Source organism: Rana temporaria, chromosome 1 (genome assembly GCF_905171775.1).
Source record: "Rana temporaria chromosome 1, aRanTem1.1, whole genome shotgun sequence".
NCBI lineage: Eukaryota > Metazoa > Chordata > Amphibia > Anura > Ranidae > Rana > Rana temporaria.
This window is the reverse complement of record NC_053489.1, coordinates 83434143-83448746: the sequence shown is the minus strand read 5'-3', so window position 1 is coordinate 83448746 and position 14604 is coordinate 83434143. Positions and strand designations below refer to the sequence as shown.

At 42.0% G+C, this 14604-nt stretch overlaps 1 protein-coding gene across 1 annotated transcript in view; it reads left to right on the top strand.

The window, feature by feature from the left end:
* The window catches only part of DEPDC1B (DEP domain containing 1B), an 81620-nt gene that overhangs the window by 55400 nt on the left and 11616 nt on the right, over positions 1-14604 (top strand). The window contains exons 6-10 of the mRNA XM_040339685.1: positions 4176-4223; positions 5064-5204; positions 9337-9503; positions 10181-10357; positions 12656-12841. Of these exons, the coding sequence (XP_040195619.1) occupies positions 4176-4223; positions 5064-5204; positions 9337-9503; positions 10181-10357; positions 12656-12841 (719 nt within the window). The remainder of the gene's footprint in view (positions 1-4175; positions 4224-5063; positions 5205-9336; positions 9504-10180; positions 10358-12655; positions 12842-14604) is intronic.

Here is a 14604-nt window from a genome sequence, read left to right as displayed (position 1 = left end):
CAAGCAATGCCTTTTAAAATGGTACAGGATGACCTAGAATAATCTTGGCGTTCAAAAATCGAAGTGTCCTGGGAAAGAAATGGGTCATTATGGATGTTCTGCAAAGTTAACAACTTCAGTTGTTACGTCGCAATCAATGGAGGTACTGCTGACAGGTTCTTGTTATAATAAGACTCTGAACTTAAATTCCAATTTTCAGATTGCGCAGTAAATTATGCAGCCTGTTTTTGAAGTGAAAATAATAAAACCCATTTTCAATCCCCAGAGCCAAAATTCATCTTTAACAAGTAAGTGTTTTGAGGTGACAGCCAAGGGGCACTTTATATACAAGCGACCTTCATGCATTATTGGTTCTAATCGAAACACTTCCCTAATTAACATGTACACAATGGGCTAGATTCGGCAATGAATTACGCCGGTGTATCTATAGATACGCCGTGTAAATTCAAAGCTGCGCCGGCGTATCTTTTTTCTGTATTCAGAAAGCAAGATACGCCATTAGCCTAAGATCCGACTGGCGTAAGTCTCTTACACCGTCGTATCTTAGGGTGCATATTTACGCTGGCTGCTAGGTGGCGCTTCCGTCGTTTTCGGTGTAGAATATGCAAATGACCTAGATACGCCGATTCACAAATTTACGTACGCCCGGCGCTATTTTTTTTACGTCGTTTACGTTTGGCTTTTTCGGCGTAAGGTTACTCCTGCTATTAGGAGGCGCACGCAATGTTGAGTATGGCCGTCGTTCCCGCGTCGAAATTTTAATTTTTTTACGTTGTTTGCGCAAGTCGTTTGCGAATAGGGCTGGACGTAATTTACGTTCACGTCGAAACCAATGACGTCCTTGCGGCGTACTTTGGAGCAATGCACACTGGGAAATTCAACGGACGGTGCATGCGCCGTTCGGGAAAAGCGCCAATCACGTCGGGTCACCAAGAATTAACATAAAACACGCCCCCTCATTCACATTTGAATTAGGCGCGCTCACGACGGCCCCATTTACGCTACGCCGCCGTAACTTAGAAGGCAAGTGCTTTGTGAATACAGCACTTGCCTCTCTAACTTACGGCGGCGTAGCGTAAATACAATACGATACGCTGTAACAATGCGCGCCCCTACCTGAATCTAGCCCAATGTGCCTGTAAGCAGGGCATAAAATATGACCCTCTTCGTTTTTTTTCTCTTTCTCTATTGATCACACACTGTCAGTTGTACAAAATTCCAAGAAGTAAATGGACCCCCTTAGTTTTAATAACATGGAAGTCTGTCTGCCCGCTACAAATCCACAGGTTTCACGAGAGAGTGGGAATTCAATCTCTGGATTCAATCTCTGATTCCATCTATTATTATTATTACTATCTGCAGGTGAAAATGAGATGGCAGTGTGTCTGTTTACATAAAATACATACTGAATGGCTATTATTTCTGTTCAGGTGAATGATGGAAGGTAATATTAGGAATAGTGAGACTCCTCTCACGTGCACTGTTATGTACAAGCTATGAAATACAGGGGGCAGATCCTCAAAGAAATTACGCCGGCGTATCACTTGATTACCTGCGTCGTATCTTTAGTTTGAATCCTCAAACCAAGATACAATGGCATCTGGGTTAGATCTGACAGGTATACGTCCTCGTACGCCTTTCGGATCGAAGATGCAATACTTCGGCGTCCGCTGGGTGGCGTTCACGTTGTTTTCCGCGTCGGGTATGCAAATTAGCGATTTCCGACGATCCACGAACATATGCGCGGCTGTTGCATTCTCTTACGTCGTCTCTAGTCGGCTTTTTGCGGCGTATACTTAAAGCTGCTTTTTTGCGGCGTATAGTTAGATTTGCCATGTTAAGTATGGCCGTCGTTCCCGCGTCGAAATTTGAAATTTTTTTTTTTTTTTTTTTTTTGCGTAAATCGTCCGTGAATCGGGATTAGTCACGTCTAAGTTTAAAAAATGACGTCCTTGCGACGTCATTTCGCGCAATGCACGGCGGGAAATTTAGAAACGGAGCATGCGCAGTTCATTTGGCGCGGGGACACGCTTCATTTAAATGAAACACGCCCCCTAATCGCCGATTTGAATTCCGCCGCCAGAGATGCACTATGCCGCCGTAACTTACGGCGCAAATTCTTCCAGGATTCGAACCAGCCAAAAGTAAGATACATCGGCGTAGCGTAGCTCTGATACCCTGCGCTGATGTATTTCTGTGTGAATCTGCCCCACAGTGTTTAGAGGTCATTTATAACTGTTTTTCATTATTTAATGGGATGCCTTTTTGGAAGTAAACCTGTTTTTGTCTACCAAAGTGTATAAACCAACATTGCTGATGGAGTTCAGGTACAAAGTAGCTGTTCTGGTCTTCAGTTCATTTGTGTGGGGAGAGCTACACATAGACTCTACTATAGAGTCTAGGTGTAGGGGTCCAGGAGGCCCCCACACACAATTTTAGTGTAAGGAAGATGATCTTAATTTGGATAGAAGTTTAGGCTCTGTATAGAGTCGATACAGAGCCTAAACTTCTATCCAGATTGAGATTATCTCCTTACACTAAAATCTACCCCCTGCCATCCAGCTGTCAAATATCCACCTCTACCTACCTACCTACCTACCTACCTACCTATCTACCAACCAGAGGTTCTGACATTCAACAATTCTGACCATGTTACACTAGTAATCGGTTGATGGCACCAAGTCGCTAATGATAAAATCTCCAAGAGGGCACTTGTCAACTCCAATAGCATTGTTTATTCACTGGCCAAACAAACGATCGGTCTCTGCTCCCCCTCTGGTGTGAGATATTGTTGAAACAGGTGAGCACGGTATTAAAGCAATCCTGTTGCTTGCGTGTTGCCGCTAGAGTGATATGGCCTGTTATTTTTACTTCAGGGCCCTACAGAAGTCCTAGAATAGAACTCTGTGCCTGCACTATACTGAAAATCTCAAGCTTCATACGCACTATGAGACGAATGATTTTTTTTTTTGCATGCTAGTCTCAATTCTTAATTGAAGAGAATACTTCTGATAAGACAATTCTAATACGCATAATACAGCTTTGGAAGTGATTTGTGTTGTAATGTATTCTGACATTTTGTGCGTGTACTCGAGAGAGGAGCCGGACTGAAGGAGTTGGGAGTAGGCAGGCCTCCCCCAGAGGCAATCTGCCACCTTTCTCCATGCCCCGGGTGGCAATGGCGGGTGTGTGAGGGGGTCCTCCCACACAGCCCGCCCTACCTGCTCCGCTTTGAAGCCCAACGGGGCAGAGGGACTCCCTATAAGGGAGTGAGAGGATTTGCCCGCTCAACCAGCCCCATTAGTCCTTCGCCTCTCTTTTTAGAGACCGCATGGTCAAAGTGCGTGCATGTTAACCCAATTTCGAGTGCGTGTAAGTGTGGTGGTTTTTGTGGGAGGGGGTGGGCGTACTAAGCGCAGGCTTACCTCGCATAGCACACCCACCGGGAGCCGGGCTGAGACCACCAAACTCAATTCACATGGACTGAGACCGGGATCCGAACCCCTAGCTGCAGAGGTGAATCGCTTGTCAGCGCAGTGCCAATCGCGTTGAGCCACCGCAGCTCAAGTTTAGGTAAATTTTTATGTAAATTTTTTTTGGTCTAATACTATACTGAATAAACAAATATTGTACCTTCTGGTATCGTGCAAGAAGATTTTTTGTGTTTGTCCCTTTTGGATAATTTAGCTTGAACTGTTCTGATTGGCATCTGAAAAAAATCTGAATATCGTACAATCGCTTCGAAAGCTGTATTTTATATTTTTTTTGTCCAATTTCCTAATTTCGCATAACTTTATACTCTTTGGGTGGACATGACTGGTTCCTTTTTGGATAAGGTTTCAAAAATCCATTCCTCCTTAACTTCTACTATTTTAAGTGCAAGTTCCCCATGGTACCATTGTTTGATTTCAGTTCAGTACTTTACAAGGACACACAATTTCCATCAGGCTCAACAGAAACTATTCGGTAATGGGAGAAAATGTACTAAAAGAATAAAGAAAACAAATGGAGCCCCAACATCTAAGGACTGATGAGCTGCAATATATTTTTTTTTTTATACTTCGGTTTACATAAACATTAACCCTTTATTCTCTACACATAATTACATCATTTTTATATTGTGTTTTGTATAAACCGTAAAAAAAAGCATACTAATGTTTTTTTAATTTTTGCAGAAGAGCTTCCACATTGGCTGCTGTCTGCAATGAAGTGTTTAGCAAATTGTAAGTATCTTTATTTTCTACTGCCACATGATTCTCTTGATTTAAAGTGATTGTAAAGGAAATTATTTTATTTAAAAACAAAAACAAACATGTTACAATTACCTGCTCTGTGAAGTGGGTTTGCACAAAGCAGCCCCGATCCTCCTCTTCTCAGACCCCCTGCCATCGCTCTGGGCGCTTCCCCCTTGCAGAGTGCCCCCATAGCAAGCCGCTTGCTATGAGGGCACTGGTGCGGGCTCCCCCCCCCCGCACCTACTGCTGCATCTCAACCAATCGGGAAGAAGAGACCTGGTTGCGTCTCGGGTCTCCTGCACATTGCTGGATCGAGATCGGCTTAGGTAAGTATGTATTAGGGGGGGGGGCCGAGGGGGGCGCTGCATGAAAGATAAAAACCTTCAGCCTGAACAACCACTTTATTCAAGCTATAAGGTAATCTCCATCCAGAAGCTACTTTTTAACTATTGCGTAGAGGCAGAAGGGATTAGAAAACTTTGTGTGTGTATTTTTATTACATTTTTATTGCAGTCTGTTGGGCAGATTTATCAAATTTTGTCCTAGTTGCAATTATTTTTATTTTTTTCTGTGAAAGGAGTAGAGCGAGAATGGAGACACTTGTTCTGGTGATAAATGTCTGGGGGGGGGGGCCGGATTCCCTTTGTTCCTCCTGCTTTCCTTTTTTATGTTTCTGGGGCAAGAAATAAAGAGACATTTTCTCACCGACACAGACAGAAAAAAGTGTGTGGTGGTTTTTTTTTTTTATTGTTTTGTTTTTTAATAGTATGCCCTATACCAGTCGTAACATGTTTTTACAAATGTTTTTTCTTTCCCCCTTTTTTTTAGGGCCAAATTGCTCAGAAATGAAGCAGCCAATGTACATCGGGTTTGAACGAGATGTATTTAAGACTATTGCAGATTATTACAGTTATCTTCAGGAGCCGTTACTGACTTTTCAGCTTTTTGATGTGTTTGTGAACATCTTGGGTAAGCAAACGCAATTTTTTTTTTTTTTTTAAACGAAACAAAACAACTTGCCACATGACCTAGCTTTCTGTATCGCTACAAGTGACTGAATAGAAGTTTCTCAGGAGTTAAATTACCGGTAGCTCCTTGCGTCTCATGGAGGCTTAAAGGACAGGTCCTAAGCACCAGAATCTTCTCCCATTTGCAGGAGCCATTACTAATTTTTGCGCTTGCAGCTAGATTTTATATGTATTTTACAAGATGTAGATTTCAGCAGCAGATTGAGAATACATAATGACTTGGGGTAGTGTGGTGGAAGTCACGTCCTTCATGTTTCCCTCTTAGATGGGCGCCATGCAAGGGTCACATGAGATGACTAGACCCGGGGTGGGTTCTTCTCTGCTAGGCACCTGTAACAGGATCACTTGACTGCACATGGGGTATACCATTACCTTTGTGCCATTTTCATCAGTGCTGAGGCTGCTGTGGGGGAAAACGTGACCATAAGGCGGGCTACTGCTGTTGGAGATGAATGTGCACCTTGTACACTTGTACCATAACTGTTCTCCAGGTAACGCCCAGGATCCTGTGACAATGTACACCTTCTCTGTAACCTGTAATTCAGGAGGGACACGCTGAGCCTTGTTTATATTCACTTGTCCAGCGTTTTCCACTACCTAAAAATATTAGGTGACTTCTGAAGGCAATTGGTTCCACTAGATTGGTTTTAAATGGGTTAATTTTTTTTTTTATTATAAATAACACGCATGTCATGCTTGCCTCCACTGTGCATTTCGTTTTGCACTGAGTGGCCCCCAATCGTCCTCTTCTGGGGTCCCGCGGCGGCTCTCGTGGCTCCTCCCCGCAATAGATAACCCCCTCTGTGAGGCTCTATTCTGAGGGGGTTACCTTGCGGGCGTGCTCCCGTATCATACACTCGGCATCCATAGCCGGCGAGTATATGACACTGCCCCAGCGGCCGTTTCATTGGATTTGATTTGAGCCGTGGGGAGAGTGACACGGGATCGCACCCATGGAAATTTGGTGCTCAGGTAAGTAAAACGGGGGGGACGGGCACATCAAGGTGTTTTTTTCACCTTGATGCATAGGATGCATTAAAGTGGATGTAAACCCTCCATACACCCACTGAAGTGAACAGCATAAGACGATACACAGAGATTAACCAAATCTCCCAACATAGGTTTTATATGTATATCTGCTGTGTTTACATTTATATATTGTTTAGAAAGTTCAGATTTTGTTAGATTTTCTCTTCCTGGTTAACACAGAGTGTGATGTCTGGGCATAACAGCCAAGATGGCTAAAATTGCTGATTGGAGGAAAGGCACACACCCCCTCTCCTCATAGGCAGAGACTCTCAGCGCTGTTTTGTAATAGGAGCTGCTCTCTGCTAATCTATTTTAGCAACCTTCTTTGACAAAAGATTCAAGCTGCTTTTGTCTAAAAAGTTAAAAAATATGTCGGGAGTTCTCATGCTAAAAACGGAGGAACCGTTCAGACGAGAGCTATAAGACTTGGCTCATTGAAGAGAGATAACAAAATACTGCAGATATGTGCCCGGCTCAAATTTCATGAAACGGGTTTACATCCACTTTAAGGTACAAAAACACGAGGGTTTACAACCCCTTTTTAATGACGCTGTTTGTTCACAGAACCGCTATATTTATATTGTGATTAAATTACACACAGGTGGACTCTATTTACTAATTAGGTGACTTCTGAAGGCAATTGGTTCCACTAGATTTTAGTTACAAATTTTAGTTACAAATGCACACCACACTTTTCAGATATTTATATGTAAATAATTTGGAAAATCATTTGATCACAATTATGTGCCACTTTATGCTGGTCTATCGCTTAAAATACATTTACGTTTTTAGTTTGTAACTACGGTTGTCCCGATACCACTTTTTTAGGACCGAGTACAAGTACCGATACTTTTTTTCAAGTACTCGCCGATAATTTTTTTTTTTTTTAAATGTCCCCCCACATATGCAGCCATGTCCCCCCACATATGCAGCCATGTCCCTCCACACTTAGATGCCGCCACCTAGTTAATCAGCGTGCGGGGAACATTACAGCTTTCATTTAAATACCTGTGTGTTCCCCCGCCGCATATAGACACTCCCCCTTACTCGGGATTGGACGGGTGATCTGCACTTTAATAGACAGATCACCCGTCCAATCCTGAGCAGGGGGGAGTGTCTATACGCGGCGGGGAACAGACAGCTTTTCAAATGAAAGCTGTAATGTTCCCCGCACGCTGAATAAATAGGCGGCGGCGTTGCGGTATGCAGCGGCATTGCGGCGACGGCGGCGGTAGGGGGGGGGGGGTTGTATCGGATCTGGCATCGGGGGCATTTGCGGGAGTACAAGTACTCCCGCAAAGCTCCGTATCGGTCCCGATACCGGTATCGGTATCGGGACAACCCTATTTGTAACATGACAAAATGTGGAAAATTTCAAGGGGTATGAATACTTTTTCAAGTCGCTGTATGTGAGAGGTGGAAATTGCTCAAGGAACCCCTGGAAACTTCCATGGGATCCCTAGTTTAGAGAAATTGCTATAAACCATCCAACTCAGGAGTAAGAACGAGGAAAATGTATGTCAAGCTGGTCAGTGATGTACTCTTCATGTATCCATCCAAAACTGGATTAGCTTGGCATAGAGAGCATGGGGGGAAAAAAAAGTTTAGTGCCAGTATGAAAGATATTGTACTAGGAATATATGTTGCTGTATTTAGCTGCTCATTAGTGTTCACGGCGCATGTTAAATATCGCCTATTTTCATTCAGCTTCCAGATCCGCGTCTTCTAAAGGTCTGTGTCAGCTATTTATAGCTGCAGCCTTTGGGATCTTTCAGGGAATTATTACATCCATTCTTTCCTCTAATAATGACGACAATAAAGCACAGCAGTGTTTGCTGTCGCCTCCATACTTATTCAGCTACTTGGCCTGCATTCTCCCACTCCGTCTAATCGCATCAAAGCGCAATAAGGAGAAAGTCGGCACGCAGAGCTGTAGAAGTAGATTCTCATCTTCACATCGCATTTTTCGCTATATATAATATGTTCATCACTGGTTCTCAACCGGTCAGGTACAACATTAGTTTGTATAACAAAAGGTAGAAATCATAAAAAATGGAGTATGATTGGTTGGTTGTTACAGCCCATCTTTTTTTTTTTTTTTCTGACGGTGACCATCGGCCTTAAATGCTTTGTGTATTTTAAAGAGGAACTGCAGTCTGCTCACATCATTTGTAATAAAAACATCTTTATCGTTCTGAAGCTTCCCCTTAACCACTTTGCATATTATTTCATGTGATTCTGTACTTTCCAATTATCTCCCTCCACTGTGTCTGCCTGCATCCATTTTAAGATAGAAAAAATCTTGGACGGCCGCACACCCTTGAAGGCATCTTTATTAATATCTTGTGTCGCAGATGAAATCGGTCACTTCATGTTACAGGAAAAGCCACTGACACGTTTCACACCGTATGAAGGTGCTTAATCATGATTAAGCACCTTCATACAGTGTGAAACGCATCAGCAGCTTTTCCTATTTTCTGAAACATGAAGTGACTGATTTCATCCACTACACAAGATATTAATAAAGATGCCTTCAACTGTGTGTGGCCGTCCAGGATTTTTTCTTCCTTCCTAGTTCGTTGCAGAGCCAGCACCTGTAAGTTCCTAAGGGATTGGTGTTTTACACCGGTATAGATCAAATACTAATAATGTGCAAAATTCAAAATGTATGCTCGGTGAAAACCCTGTACATAACCAGGGTAGCATTGTTCACGGATTTCACTTTTTTGATTGGCATTACTAATATTAACAATGTCCTCTTTTAAGTGATGATGGTTAAAGCAAATAGTGATGGTATCCTTAATTGCGTTCCCCGCTTTCCCCATGCAATAAAATGAAAACCTCATTACTGATTGTGATCTTATGTATTTTGTAACCTTTTTTTCCTTCTAAATTGCGCTGCGGCGGTGTCTGGAGAGAAGATGTACCATATGATTGTTAGAACAGGATGCGTCTGCTACCGGTGGGGATACAGTCACCAGGGTATGCAGTTGTACAAGATTTTTTTTTTTGCCTCTGAATCATTGTAATTTATGCTGTCACAGGTCTGCAGCAGAAGGAGCTGATTGCTATTGAAGCTCTTCAAGTTTGCTGTCTACTTCTGCCACCGGAAAATCGCAGGAAACTGCAGCTGCTAATGAGGATGATGGCGAGGATAAGCGTTAACAGGGATATGCCACCTCTGCGTGATAGCACAGGGAACAGAGCACTGGTATGTTATTAAAGAGACTCTGGATAATTGAACCTCCTTGACTGCTGAGCTCAGCACAACAGGTGCCTGCTCACAAAAGGGACGGTTTTATCTGCCTAATAAAAGATTTCCATGCCCATGCTTGCCTTTGTTCCACATCGTGTGTTCTATATTTTTTTCCTCCTAATTTTTTCCTTTTTTATGAGGATTTGGTGTGTGTTTTTTTTTTTTTTTTTTTTTTTTTTTTTTTTTTAGGCCATCTTGTACATGATTTGCTTGACCTTAGAGAACAATTACAGGTTATAAATGTAGGATTTAAAGACCTACACACACAGTTTGTCAGAGAACCTGTTCTAAAGGTATGTGGGCTACCATTAAAGACCTGATTTCTGAAAATGCTAGTGGCTTGGCTGTCTTTTTGATCTATTGGCTTCAGTACTCAATGTTTTGAAGCCAGCTGATCAATGTAACACCCAGGCAACTAGCATGATTAAAGCAGTTTAGCAGATGTAGCCTTTGTATTTTTTCAGTACAGGTTTGCTTTAAAAGCAGTGTAGGCTACTTTTGCATTCTAGCAGCCTTTTCTTTATTTAAAAAAAATAAATAAAAAGAAAACAGTTATTATATACAGCGGGTAAAGCAGGTACTATTTTTATCTGCAGTGTATTGTCTCATCTCCTATCATATTTTGTTCTCAGATGGTTCAGACTTTTTCTCGCTGTATCCTTCGTTCCAAAGAGGAGATGGACCTGGGTGAACTTCTGTCCACAAAACTGGTGACTTTCATGATGGACAATTGTCAGAATATACTGAATGTTCCAGTATCACTGAAAAACTCTGTGGAGGATTATATTGCACACCAGAGAAGAGTCCAGGTACTTGTTTGTTGTGCAATAGATTAAAGTTCTTTGTTTGCACAGGTATATGTGATTTAGTAAAGTCTGTTGTTTTATATGGTGAGTGTTCCCAAATATCTGAGCTAACCAAGGCCTTATCCATGTCAGAACCACAAACTAAGGGCCATGTTTTGCATGTGATCCTGACACTGCCAGCAACAGGCTTGCGAAGAGACCCTTAAACAATTTCTGAGGGTTTTCGCTCTTTCACTGGTGAGATGTCATTCTGATGTTGCTTCCTTGCTAGTAAGTGTTCCAAGGACAGCATGGAAGCCATGGAGCCACGTTTTACAGAAAGTGATTGCTGTACCTTAGTGATTCTGCCATCAGCCTAAAGAGAAGTACCACACTTTATGTTGTTTAGTAATGGCTATTGTGTTTTGTATAATCTGTATTGAAGCTTAACCATTTCAGCCCCGGACCATATTGCTGGTCAATGACCAGGCCACTTTTTGCGATTCGGCACTGTGTTGCTTTAACTGACAATTGCGCGGTCGTGCGATGTGGCTCCCAAACAAAATTGGCGTCCTTTGTTCCCCACAAATAGAGCTTTCTTTTGGTGGTATTTGATCACCTCTGCGTTTTTTTTTATATTTTTTGCGCTATAAACAAAAATAGAGCGACAATTTTGAAAAAAAATGTATATATTTTTTAGAGGTCGACCGATATATCGGTTGGCCGATATATCGGCCGATATTTGTCGTTTTTAAATTAATCGGCATCGGCCGATTTGTGCTTTAAAAATGCCGATTTAAACTTCAGCACCGCGACTTGCAAAAAGCTTCTGTAATAGAAGTCAATGCAAGTTGCCTGAAGCTTCCCGTAGAAGACCTTCTCTCTCTCCTGGGCAGCCTGCCAAGTTTTAGAAAAGATATACAATGTTGCTACTTATCAATTAACTGAACTCCGTGTAGGAGAATTCTCAGTTTAACCATTTAAAGGCTAAATCTTTTTTGACACTTGATGCTTACAAGTAAAAATCCTGTATTTTCTGCTAGAAAATTACTTGGAACCCCGAAACATTATATATTTTTTTTTAGCAGAGACCCTAGGAAATAAAATGGCGATTGCTGCAATATTTAATGTTACACGGTATTTGCGCAGCGGTCTTTCAAACACATTTTTATGGGAAAAAAATATACTTTAACAAAAAAATAAATAAACGGTAAAGTTAGCCCATATTTTTTTTTTCATCCAAAAGTTTTCATTACCTGTTTTTGTGTTATATATATATATATATATATATATATATATATATATATATATATATATATATATATATATATATATAATATAAAAAATGTAATACACAAAAACAGGTAATGAAAACTTTTGGACGAAAAAATAAAAATATGGGCTAACTTTACTGTTAAGCTGATTTTTCAGGCGCTTTTGGGCTAAACATATCGGCCCAAAAAAATCGGCATCATAAATCGGCTATCGGCCGCCGCGATTTCTAAATTGCGGCATCGGCCAGAGAAAAACCCATATCGGTCGACCTCTAATATTTTTTACTTTTTTCTGTAAAAAAATATCCCCAAAAATATATAAAAAAAACTTTTTTTTTCCTCAGTTTAGGCCGATATGTATTTTTTTTACATATTTTTCGTAAAAAAAATCGCAATAAGTGTTTATTGATTTGCGCAAAGGTTATAGCGTCTACAAAATAGGGCATAGTTTTGTGGCATTTGTATTAATATTATTTTTTTTTTACTAGTAATGGTGGCGATCAGCAATTTTTTTTTTTTTTTTAAACGGTACTGCGACCTTATGGCAAACACTTTTGACACATTGGCATTTTTATAGCGATCAGTGCTATAAAAATGCATTGATTACTATAAAAATGACACTGACAGGGAAGGGGTTAACACTTGGGGACGAAGGGGTTAATTTATGTTCCCTGTGTGTGTTCTCTAACTCAAGGGAGGGTGGGACTGATTTGGGGAAATGACTGATTGCTGTTCATACATTATTTAAGTTTTTTCTTTGGTGCTGCAAATATTTACTTATACAGTACTAGACTCCATAGGTGTTCTATGTCAGCTGGTTGTTTTGCAAGCAGCCTAATACCACAGTGTGGACTTCCTTGATTATTCATATTGTATATCGCCCTGCTCATGTACACATTTTCATGTTTTGCTAGTTCTAAATTGACCCAAACAGCCATTGTTACTTGTTACACTGTTGGGTTTCCGTTATGTTGCTGTACTTGTGTAGAGATGACCACATCAAGTAAACCTATACACTATTCCTGCATTGCTTTTTTTTTTTCTTTAGATCAAGTATCCAGGAGCAGATATGGACTCCACGCTACATCCCACCTTTGAAAAACCCCAACCAGCAAAGCCTCAGTATGAATATGAGAAGCTGAGCAAGCCTCAAGATCCAACACGGGTCTTGTTGGAGGATATTATTAATAACAACCAGATGTCCTCCAAGGAGAAGAAGAAGAAACTGAAACAGGTGAAACAAATCATTGCTTCTGTACTTCCTGCATAATTTTTATTTATTTTTTTATCAGTGCCTTCAAAGCAAATTAGTGGTGATCTTAAACTAACATCAGCCATTAAATTCAGGCACATATAGGGTGTCTGTGAGTAGGGATGAGCTTGCACGTGTTTGGATTATTTCTGGAGCGAGTCCTCCAGAAAGCTGTGAGTGAGTGAAAAAATCATATAGAGCAACACATGCGAACTGAATCGCCTCTGGGCGCTGTATCCATTCCATGAGAAAAACCCTTTGACCTCAGAAGAGATGGGTTTTAGGGCCCTTTCACATGCACGGACAAACGGTCCGTTTATTACAAGTCCGTTTACGGACTTGTAATGTATCCCTATGGGATTGCAGACGTTAGCGGATGATGCATCCGCTAACGTCCGCAACCATCCGCGTCCGCAAAGATCCGCTTTTGCGGACGGAAGAAAACCCTATTTTTCTTCCGTCCGGCGGAACGGATCGGATGAATACGGACACACGGTCCGATTCCCCATAGGGGAGAGTAGAGGAGAGACAGGGCGGTCTCTGCACTGTGTGCGGGGACCGCCCTGTCCGCCGACAGCTCAGCGGGGATTAACGGAGGAATCCCCGCTGAGCCAAACGGGCTAATGGAGCGGATTAATACGGATCCGCTCCGTGTGAAAGAGCCCTTAATCTTTCTCCTGAAGGCCAAGTGGTTCAACTCCAATCGGATGGTGGTTGGTAGAGCGTTCCACAGTCGAGGTCCCTGGACTGCAAATCTTCAATCTCCTTTGGACTTGTATCTGGCTTTGGGTATCTGGAATAGATTTTGATTGGTGGATCGCAGAACGTGATTGGGGTTGTGAGCTTTTATTTTTTGGCATAGATATTGGGGGGTGTTTCCTTAAATACACTTATGCATTAGGCAGAGTGCCTTGAAAGTGATTCTGTCTTTTACTGGCAACCATGAAGGGATCACCTGTACTGGGCCAGTAATCTGCGCCCATGAGGTTCCACACTCCATGTATCCAACGCCCTTAATACACATGTGGCTGCGGGGCATGGGATGCCCCAGCATCAGATGATTGGATCTGAACAGGTGACCGCTTACTGGTGGGCTCATTCACATGGTTTTCGGCCTAGGATCCAAGCATGCCTGAGCTCATCCCTACCTGTGAGTATCTTGTAGAGAATTGTTTCAGGAGCCATGAAACATGCGACAGCCAACTGTTCAAGTTTGTAAGACTGTTACCAGGTTTTCTGTTCATGTGTTTTGATGAGTTTTACCACTCGTTCATGCCTTTTTGTATGCAAAGTTTGGGCAGAAGGCGACTGCTTGGCTTTGACTCTTAAGCGATGTTTCCCTCCTATTCTGTTTTGCATTTTTAGCCTTTGTGCTGTGTTTACCTACCTCCTTTTCAGTGCTTTAGGACATCCAAAGTAGTCATTAATATGAAGATGCCCCATGTTCTGTGATGTAAGATTGAGAAATTTGGATTTTTGGTTTACATGTAAAATCCTTTTTCAGTAATATATCACAGGACACCGGGTTCCCCCTCTTTGTCTGTTCCTCATTGCTTGCCACATTTTTATGCCTTCAACCCAGCGTGTTCAAAGGGAAAAACTGACAGCTCTGACGTTATTGCAGCGATCTCCCCTGCTGTTCTTTTGTGTTCTGACGGGGGAGTGCTCCCCCGGCTTCCATACACACAGGCCAACATTTGACCCATGTGTACTAGGCTTAAGGCTTGGCTGAACAGGGAGGGGTT